Source organism: Berghia stephanieae, chromosome 5 (assembly GCF_034508935.2).
Source record: "Berghia stephanieae isolate SIO BIC M18660-M18661 chromosome 5, UCSD_Bste_1.3, whole genome shotgun sequence".
Classification (NCBI taxonomy): Eukaryota; Metazoa; Mollusca; class Gastropoda; order Nudibranchia; family Aeolidiidae; genus Berghia; species Berghia stephanieae.
Window position 1 is genome coordinate 350,924 of NC_088364.1, and position 12,500 is coordinate 363,423.

Here is a 12,500-nt window from a genome sequence, read left to right on the forward strand (position 1 = left end):
GTTGTCTTTAAGAATTATGACTACTCACTGTTCACTTTTATCTCGTCTTCTGTGGCATAAATGACGTATGTAGTTGTTTATGTCAGATATGGATAATGTTGATGGACCTGCCAATTTGACAGATTTGGTTAGTTGTTTGTGGCAGGTCGGATTCCTGTCCCTGTCTGACATCAACAAACTTTTGCTTCTTGTTTGGTTTTTGTAAGGGAGAAGTGCTTGGTTTTCTTTATGATTCCATGGGGTTTTTAGCTTGGAACTGGAAACATCACCATCTTCATGATCATCATCATTGTTGTCATCATCATCATCATCATCATCATCATCATCATCATCATCATCATCATTGTCATCATCATCTTCTTTTCATTGATTGGATAAATCTATCCAACTGTTGTATTGTTTTCCCCACAGTGTGTGTGTGTGTGTGTGTCACCATGTCTGCCTACCCAGAGCTGAAAGGGCTTTATCACCTCCGTGAAACAATTGGATCAGGTAATTCCAGCATCAAATATCATTTCTTATTATTATCACTTTTGGGGGTTTTTGTTTGCGTTTGGTGTGCCAGATTTTATTTGAAAGGAGAAAAAATTTCTGGAGGCTTTTGGCTGGTCCTTGTAACAGTTGTTACAGCTGTTACTGTTACAAGGACCAGCCGTAACTATTGTAACAACTTATAAAAACTATGAATCTTGAGTATTTCTATAAAGCTATCTACTAAACTTTCTGAAAGCACTTTACAAGGGGTCCCAAGCCAACAACTACTCTTAACATGTAAGGCTAGACATGAGAACCAAATGTTTTATTTGTGTAATTACCGTAACTGTTACATGTTGTAATAATACTGTATCTATATGAGAACCAAGTCTTTTATTTGTGTAATTACCATAACTGTTACATGTAATAATACTGTATCTTTATGAGAACCAAGTCTTTTATTTGTGTAATTACCATAACTGTTACATGTTGTAATCATACTGTATCTATATGAGAACCAAATGTTTTATTTGTGTAATTACCATAACTGTTACATGTTTAATAATACTGTATCTATATGAGAACCAAGTCTTTTATTTGTGTAATTACCGTAACTGTTACATGTTGTAATCATACTGTATCTATATGAGAACCAAGTCTTTTATTTGTGTAATTACCATAACTGTTACATGTTAATAATACTGTATCTTATATGAGAACCAAGTCTTTTATTTGTGTAATTACCATAACTGTTACATGTTGTAATAATACTGTATCTATATGAGAACCAAGTCTTTTATTTGTGTAATTACCATAACTGTTACATGTTGTAATAATACTGTATCTATATGAGAACCAAGTCTTTTATTTGTGTAATTACCATAACTGTTACATGTTGTAATAATACTGTATCTATATGAGAACCAAAGTTTTTATTTGTGTAATTACCTAACGTTACATGTTGTAATAATACGTATCTTATATGAGCTTGATGGGAGATACCTGAATCATATACCTAATTCGCAGGTTGTAATCGATAGATGTCGTTTCTTCTTCTCTATACTACCTACCTGCTTCTTTTATTGTGATTGTATTTTTGACAGGATTTTTTTCTGTAAATCTTCTGCTGTTTGTTTACTGTATTTATAATTAGCTTATGAACTTAGGTTATTTTTGATTTAATTTGTACTATTTTTGTTAGTTGCTTGTTTTTTTTTCGTTACGGTCTCTATATAAACCTCAATTTGTTTGTGATGACTAATCAACAAACAAAAAAAAAAAAAAAAAAAAAAGTATCTATATGAGAACCAACTCTTTTATTTGTGTAATTACCATAACTGTTACATGTTGTAATCATACTGTATCTATATGAGAACCAAAGGTTTTATTTGTGTAATTACCGTAACTGTTACATGTTGTAATCATACTGTATCTATATGAGAACCAAGTCTTTTATTTGTGTAATTACCATAACTGTTACATGTTGTAATAATACTGTATCTATATGAGAACCAAATGTTTTATTTGTGTAATTACCATAACTGTTACATTTGTAATAATACTGTATCTATATGAGAACCAAATGTTTTATTTGTGTAATTACCATAACTGTTACATGTTGTAATATACTGTATCTATATGAGAACCAAATGTTTTATTTGTGTAATTACCATAACTGTTACATGTTGTAATAATACTGTATCTATATGAGAACCAATGTTTTATTTGTGTAATTACCATAACTGTTACATGTTGAATAATACTGTATCTATATGAGAACCAAAGGTTTATTTGTGTAATTGCGCTATACACCAAGTTGTTTTCATTACGATCTAATGCCAAATTCTTTTTTTAATTTATCCAACTGTAACATGTTGTATAAACTTGAGTATCTATATGAGAACCAATCTTTTATTTGTGTAATTACCATAACTGTTACATGTTGTAATATACTGTATCTATATGAGAACCAAAGTTTTTATTTGTGTAATTACCATAACTGTTACATGTTGTAATATACTGTATCTATATAGAACCAAAGTTTTATTTGTGTAATTACCATAACTGTTACATGTTGTAATAATACTGTATCTATATGAGAACCAAGTCTTTATTTGTGTAATTACCATAACTGTTACATGTTGTAATAATACTGTATCTATATGAGAACCAAAGTTTTATTTGTGTAATTACCATAACTGTTACATGTTGTAATAATACTGTATCTATATGAAACCAAAGTTTTATTTGTGTAATTACCATAACTGTTACATGTTGTAATAATACTGTATCTATATGAGAACCAAAGTTTTATTTGTGTAATTACCATAACTGTTACATGTTGTAATATACTGTATCTATATGAGAACCAAAGTTTTATTTGTGTAATTACCATAACTGTTACATGTTGTAATAATACTGTATCTATATGAGAACCAAGTTTTATTTGTGTAATTACCATAACTGTTACATGTTGTAATAATACTGTATCTATATGAGAACCAAGTTTTATTTGTGTAATTACCATAACTGTTACATGTTGTAATAATACTGTATCTATATGAGAACCAAGTTTTATTTGTGTAATTACCATATGTACATGTTGTATATCTGTATCTATATGAGAACCAATTTTTATTTGTTAATTACCATAACTGTTACATGTTGTAATAATACTGTATCTATATGAGAACCAAGTTTTATTTGTGTAATTACCAAACTGTTACATGTTGTAATAATACTTATCTATATGAGAACCAAATTTTATTTGTGTAATTACCATAACTGTTACATGTTGTAATAATACTGTATCTATATGAGAACCAAGTTTTTATTGTGTAATTACCATAACTGTTACATGTTGAATATACTGTATCTATATGAGAACCAAATTTTTATTTGTGTAATTACCATAACTGTTACATGTTGTATAAACTGTATCTAATGAGAACCAAAGTTTTATTTGTGAATTACCATAACGTACAGTTACATGTTGTAATAATACTGTATCTATATGAGAACCAAAGTCTTTTATTTGTGTAATTACCATAACTGTTACATGTTGTAATAATACTGTATCTATATGAGAACCAAGTTTTTATTTGTGTAATTACCATAACTGTTTTTACATTGTTGTAATAATACTGTTATCTTATATGAGAACCAAATGTTTTATTTGTGTAATTACCATAACTGTTACATGTTGTAATAATACTGTATCTATATGAGAACCAAATGTTTTATTTGTGTAATTACCATAACTGTTACATGTTGTAATAATACTGTATCTATATGAGAACCAAGTCTTTTATTTGTGTAATTACCATAACTGTTACATGTTGTAATAATAATACTGTATCTATATGAGAACCAATCTTTTATTTGTGTAATTACCATAACTGTTACATGTTGTAATAATACTGTATCTATATGAGAACCAAGTCTTTTATTTGTGTAATTACCATAACTGTTACATGTTGTAATAATACTGTATCTATATGAGAACCAAATGTTTTATTTGTGTAATTACCATAACTGTTACATGTTGTAATAATACTGTATCTATATGAGAACCAAAGTTTTATTTGTGTAATTACCATAACTGTTACATGTTGTAATAATACTGTATCTATATGAGAACCAACTTTTATTTGTGTAATTACCATAACTGTTACATGTTGTAATAATACTGTATCTATATGAGAACCAAAGTTTTATTTGTGTAATTACCATAACTGTTACATGTTGTAATAATACTGTATCTATATGAGAACCAAAGTTTTTATTTGTGTAATTACCATAACTGTTACATGTTGTAATAATACTGTATCTATATGAGAACCAAAGTGTTTTATTTGTGTAATTACCATAACTGTTACATGTTGTAATAATACTGTATCTATATGAGAACCAAAGTTTTATTTGTGTAATTACCATAACTGTTACATGTTGTAATCATACTGTATCTATATGAGAACCAACTCTTTTATTTGTGTAATTACCATAACTGTTACATGTTGTAATAATACTGTATCTATATGAGAACCAAATGTTTTATTTGTGTAATTACCATAACTGTTACATGTTGTAATAATACTGTAACTATATGAGAACCGAATGTTTTATTTGTGTAATTACCATAACTGTTACATGTTGAAATAATACTGTATCTATATGAGAACCAAAGGTTTTATTTGTTGCTAATCTTGTCTGGCCATATCACACCAAGTTGTTTTCTATGTAGGGCATCTAGACTGTCCAAATTCTTTTTCATTAATCCCCTTATACCACAGCTGTAGAGCAGTGTTGGTAGTACAAGGGCTTCCTAGAGGTTCATTCTTTTGCCAATGATGTCCTGATATTTAACAGGTCTCGATAGTGTTTTGTTGTCTGTTTTTTTAAATATTTTCTTGCTGTTTTGTTTCTATGCAAGAACTGGTGATGATCATCTGGCATGTTGAATTGGGATTTTGGTTCACGACTGACATATCCCATTGGAAATAAAGTCTATATAAAATGTATTCTTACTTCTTACAGGAGGATTTGCCAAAGTGAAGTTAGCATATCATGCTTTAACTGGAGAGAAAGTGGCCATTAAGATTATGGACAAAAGGATTCTAGGGGTGAGTTTATCTTTCTGTACAAATCATCTTCTATATCACGCTGGATGGATGCTAAGTCGCTGGTATAAACTTTTATTTTTGATCTGGCCAACAATCACCACCATCATCATTATCGTCATCAGAGTCCAAGCACATAGTGGGCAGGGGGGGTACATACTGTGTCTTCTATCCCCTTATATCTGTTTTCCAACATGCTTTCTGTCTTTGTCTTGGAATGAGATTACTTGGTTTTGTCCTGGCCCTGGCCCGAGTCCTGGCTGGGAGGGAAACAGTCAAATGCATAGTTATTGTTTTGAGAGATGATATTTTTTTCCTTGTAAATCATCTCTCTGTTATGTATTATTATATTTATTTTAATGTATATGTAAGCATCTGAGTGTATTCCTCCTTGTTGGATTTGTGCTTGTGTCCGGATGAGACATAGGTGATCTCAAGCTAAGTACATTGATGGTATGCTCTTGGAATCTACATCCGATCCCTATTTGTTCCCAATTCCCCTTTGTCTTAGTCTCTCTTGGTTGCTTTAATTTTAATTCTAGAACTTTCGACTATCCCATTTTCTTCCTTTTTACTGGCGCTGATATAACCTAAATGTGTTGCAAGCGCCGTAAAACCCTTAAAAACAAACAAAAACAGAGTCCAAGCACCACAATCGCATCATCATCACTTCTACAACCACCACCTCCAGATCATCATCACTACCACCACTACACCAACCACATCATTACCACTACTACTACAACCATCACAAACACCACATCAACATCACTGCCACTTCTACTAAAACTATCACCACATCATAATCATCACTAGCACCACGACCACAACCACACCTCAGCATCGTCACTAGCATTAACACCACTATTACAACCACCACCACATCATCACCATCAATACCACCACAACTACAACCACACCTCAGCATCGTCACTAGCATTAACACCACTATTACAACCACCACCACATCATCACCATCAATACCACCACAACTACACCTCAGCATCGTCACTAGCATTAACACCACTATTACAACCACCACCACATCATCACCATCAATACCACCACAACTACACCTCAGCATCGTCACTAGCATTAACACCACTAGTACAACCACCACCACATCATCACCATCAATACAACCACAACTACACCTCAGCATCGTCACTAGCATTAACACCACTATTACAACCACCACCACATCATCACCATCAATACCACCACAACTACAACTCAGCATCGTCACTAGCATTAACACCACTATTACAACCACCACCACATCATCACCATCAATACCACCACAACTACAACTCAGCATCGTCACTAGCATTAACACCACTATTACAACCACCACCACATCATCACCATCAATACCACCACAACTACAACTCAGCATCGTCACTAGCATTAACACCACTAGTACAACCACCACCACATCATCACCATCAATACCACCACAACTACACCTCAGCATCGTCACTAGCATTAACACCACTATTACAACCACCACCACATCATCACCATCAATACCACCACAACTACAACTCAGCATCGTCACTAGCATTAACACCACTATTACAACCACCACCACATCATCACCATCAATACCACACACAACCACACCTCAGCATCGTCACTAGCATTAACACCACTATTACAACCACCACCACATCATCACCATCAATACCACCACAACTACAACTCAGCATCGTCACTAGCATTAACACCACTATTACAACCACCACCACATCATCACCATCAATACCACCACAACTACAACTCAGCATCGTCACTAGCATTAACACCACTATTACAACCACCACCACATCATCACCATCAATACCACCACAACCACACCTCAGCATCGTCACTAGCATTAACACCACTATTACAACCACCACCACATCATCACCATCAATACCACCACAACCACACCTCAGCATCGTCACTAGCATTAACACCACTATTACAACACCACCACATCATCACCATCAATACCACCACAACTACAACTCAGCATCGTCACTAGCATTAACACCACTATTACAACCACCACCACATCATCACCATCAATACCACCACAACTACACCTCAGCATCGTCACTAGCATTAACACCACTATTACAACCACCACCACATCATCACCATCAATACCACCACAACTACACCTCAGCATCGTCACTAGCATTAACACCACTATTACAACCACCACCACATCATCACCATCAATACCACCACAACTACAACTCAGCATCGTCACTAGCATTAACACCACTATTACAACCACCACCACATTATCACCATCAATACCACCACAACTACAACTCAGCATCGTCACTAGCATTAACACCACTATTACAACCACCACCACATCATCACCATCATTACCACCACAACCACACCTCAGCATCGTCACTAGCATTAACACCACTATTACAACCACCACCACATCATCACCATCAATACCACCACAACTACACCTCAGCATCGTCACTAGCATTAACACCACTATTACAACCACCACCACATCATCACCATCAATACCACCACAAACTACATCACTACTCAAGTCATCGTCACTAGCATTAACACCACTATAACAACCAGCCAACACATTTCATCACCTCATCATACCATCCACAACTACAACTCAGCATCGTCACTAGCATTAACACCACATTACAACCACCACCACATCATCACCATCAATACCACCACAACTACAACTCAGCATCGTCACTAGCATTAACACCACTATTACAACCACCACCACATCATCACCATCAATACCACCACAACTACAACCACACCTCAGCATCGTCACTAGCATTAACACCACTATTACAACCACCACCACATCATCACCATCAATACCACCACAACTACAACTCAGCATCGTCACTAGCATTAACACCACTATTACAACCACCACCACATCATCACCATCAATACCACCACAACTACAACTCAGCATCGTCACTAGCATTAACACCACTATTACAACCACCACCACATCATCACCATCAATACCACCACAACTACACTCAGCATCGTCACTAGCATTAACACCACTATTACAACCACCACCACATCATCACCATCAATACCACCACAACACAACCTCAGCATCGTCACTAGCATTAACACCACTATTACAACCACCACCACATCATCACCATCAATACCACCACAACTACAACTCAGCATCGTCACTAGCATTAACACCACTATTACAACCACCACCACATCATCACCATCAATACCACCACAACCACACCTCAGCATCGTCACTAGCATTAACACCACTATTACAACCACCACCACATCTATCACCATCAATACCACCACAACTACAACTCAGCATCGTCACTAGCATTAACACCACTATTACAACCACCACCACATCATCACCATCAATACCACCACAACTACAACTCAGCATCGTCACTAGCATTAACACCACTATTACAACCACCACCACATCATCACCATCAATACCACCACAACTACAACTCAGCATCGTCACTAGCATTAACACCACTATTACAACCACACCACATCATCACCATCAATACCACCACAACTACACTCAGCATCGTCACTAGCATTAACACCACTATTACAACCACCACACATCATCACCATCAATACCACCACAACTACAATCAGCATCGTCACTAGCATTAACACCACTATTACAACCACCACCACATCATCACCATCATACCACCCAAACTACAACTCAGCATCGTCACTAGCATTAACACACTATTACAACCACCACCACATCATCACCATCAATACCACCACAACCAATCAGCATCGTCACTAGCATTAACACATATTACAACACCACACATCATCACCATCAATACACCACAACTACACTCAGCATCGTCACTAGCATTAACACCACTATTACAACCACCACCACATCATCACCATCAATACACCACAACTACAACTCAGCATCGTCACTAGCATTAACACCACTATTACAACCACCACCACATCATCACATCAATACCACCACAACTACAACTCAGCATCGTCACTAGCATTAACACCACTATTACAACACCACCACATCATCACCATCAATACCACCACAACACAACTCAGCATCGTCACTAGCATTAACACCACTATTACAACCACCACCACATCATCACCATCAATACCACCACAACTACAACTCAGCATCGTCACTAGCATTAACACCACTATTACAACCACACCACATCATCACCATCAATACCACCACAACTACACCAGCATCGTCACTAGCATTAACACCACTATTACAACCACCACACATCATCACCATCATACCACCACAACTACAACTCAGCATCGTCACTAGCATTACACCACTATTACAACCACACCACATCTCACCATCAATACACCACAACTACACTCGCATCGTCACTAGCATTAAACCACTATACACCACCACACATCATCACATCAATACCCCAAACTACAATCAGCATCGTCACTAGCATTAACACCACTATTACAACCACCACCATCATCACCATCAATACCACACAACTACAACTCAGCATCGTCACTAGCATTAACCCACTATTACAACCACCACCACATCATCACCATCAATACCACCACAACTACAACCTCAGCATCGTCACTAGCATTAACACCACTATTACAACCACCACCACATCATCACCATCAATACCACCACAACACACCTCAGCATCGTCACTAGCATTAACACCACTATTACAACCACCACCACATCATCACCATCAATACCACCACAACTACAACTCAGCATCGTCACTAGCATTAACACCACTATTACAACCACCACCACATCATCACCATCAATACCACCACAACTACACTCAGCATCGTCACTAGCATTAACACCACTATTACAACCACCACCACATCATCACATCAATACCACCACAACTACACTCAGCATCGTCACTAGCATTAACACCACTATTACAACCACCACCACATCATCACCATCAATACCACTACAACTAAAACCCTCAGCATCGTCACTAGCATTAACACCACTATTACAACCACCACCACATCATCACCATCAATACCACCACAACTACACTCAGCATCGTCACTAGCATTAACACCACTATTACAACCACCACACCATCATCACCATCAATACCACCACAACCACACCTCAGCATCGTCACTAGCATTAAACACCACTATTACAACCACCCACCACATCATCACCATCAATACCACCACAACTACAACTCAGCATCGTCACTAGCATTAACACCACTATTACAACCACCACACATCATCACATCAATACCACCACAACTACAACTCAGCATCGTCACTAGCATTAACACCACTATTACAACCACCACCACATCATCACCATCAATACCACCACAACTACAACTCAGCATCGTCACTAGCTATTAACACCACCCTATTACAACCACCACCACATCATCACCATCAATAACCACCACAACTACAACTCAGCATCGTCACTAGCATTAACACCACTATTACAAACCACCACCACATCATCACCATCAATACCACCACAACTACACCTCAGCATCGTCACTAGCATTAACACCACTATTACAACACCACCACATCATCACCATCAATACCACCACAACTACAACTCAGCATCGTCACTAGCATTAACACCACTATTACAACCACCACCATCATCCCATCACACTTCAATCTTACCAACAACTACACCTCAGCATCGTCACTAGCATTAACACCACTATTACAACCACCACCACATCATCACCATCAATACCACCACAACTACAACTCAGCATCGTCACTAGCATTAACACCACTATTACAACCACCACCACATCATCACCATCAATACCACACAACTACAACTCAGCATCGTCACTAGCATTAACACCCACTATTACAACCACCACCACATCATCACCATCAATACCACCACAACTACACCTCAGCATCGTCACTAGCATTAACACCACTATTACAACCACCACCACATCATCACCATCAATACCACCACAACTACAACTCAGCATCGTCACTAGCATTAACACCACTATTACAACCACCACCACATCATCACCATCAATACCACCACAACTACAACTCAGCATCGTCACTAGCATTAACACCACTATTACAACCACCACCACATCATCACCATCAATACCACCACAACTACAACCTCAGCATCGTCACTAGCATTAACACCACTATTACAACCACCACCACATCATCACCATCAATACCACCACAACTACAACTCAGCATCGTCACTAGCATTAACACCACTATTACAACCACCACCACATCATCACCATCAATACCACCACAACTACAACTCAGCATCGTCACTAGCATTAACACCACTATTACAACCACCACCACATCATCACCATCAATACCACCACAACTCACAACCTCAGCATCGTCACTAGCATTAACACCACTATTACAACCACCACCACATCATCACCATCAATACCACCACAACTACACCTCAGCATCGTCACTAGCATTAACACCACTATTACAACCACCCCCACATCACACCATCAATACCACCACAACTACAAACTCAGCATCGTCACTAGCATTAACACCACTATTACAACCACCACAACATCATCACCATCAATACCACCACAACTACACCTCAGCATCGTCACTAGCATTAACACCACTATTACAACCACCACCACATCATCACCATCAATACCACCACAACTACAACTCAGCATCGTCACTAGCATTAAAACCACTATTACAACCACCACACATCATCACCATCAATACCACCACAACTACAACTCACATCGTCACTAGCATTAACACCACTATTACAACCACCACCACCATCATCACCATCAATACCACCACAACTACAACTCAGCATCGTCACTAGCATTAACACCACTATTTACAACCACCACCACATCATCACCATCAATACCACCACAACTACAACTCAGCATCGTCACTAGCATTAACACCACTATTACAACCACCACCACATCATCACCATCAATACCACCACAACTACACCTCAGCATCGTCACTAGCATTAACACCACTATTACAACCACCACAACATCACCACCATCAATACCACCACAACTACAACTCAGCATCGTCACTAGCATTAACACCACTAATACAACCACCACCACATCATCACCATCAATACCACCACAACCACACCTCAGCATCGTCACTAGCATTAACACCACTATTACAACCACCACCACATCATCACCATCAATACCACCACAACTACAACTCAGCATCGTCACTAGCATTAACACCACTATTACAACCACCACCACATCATCACCATCAATACCACCACAACTACACTCAGCATCGTCACTAGCATTAACACCA

General features: G+C 37.5%; 1 protein-coding gene across 2 annotated transcripts in view; it reads left to right on the plus strand.

The window, feature by feature from the left end:
* The window catches only part of LOC144972201 (maternal embryonic leucine zipper kinase-like), an 86,132-nt gene that overhangs the window by 7,488 nt on the left and 66,144 nt on the right, over positions 1–12,500 (plus strand). For both annotated transcript variants that reach the window (XM_078913217.1, XM_078913218.1), the window contains exons 2-3: positions 412–492; positions 5,011–5,096. In XM_078913217.1, coding sequence (XP_078769343.1) covers positions 435–492; positions 5,011–5,096 — 144 coding nt within the window. In that variant the 5' untranslated portion in view covers positions 412–434. The remainder of the gene's footprint in view (positions 1–411; positions 493–5,010; positions 5,097–12,500) is intronic.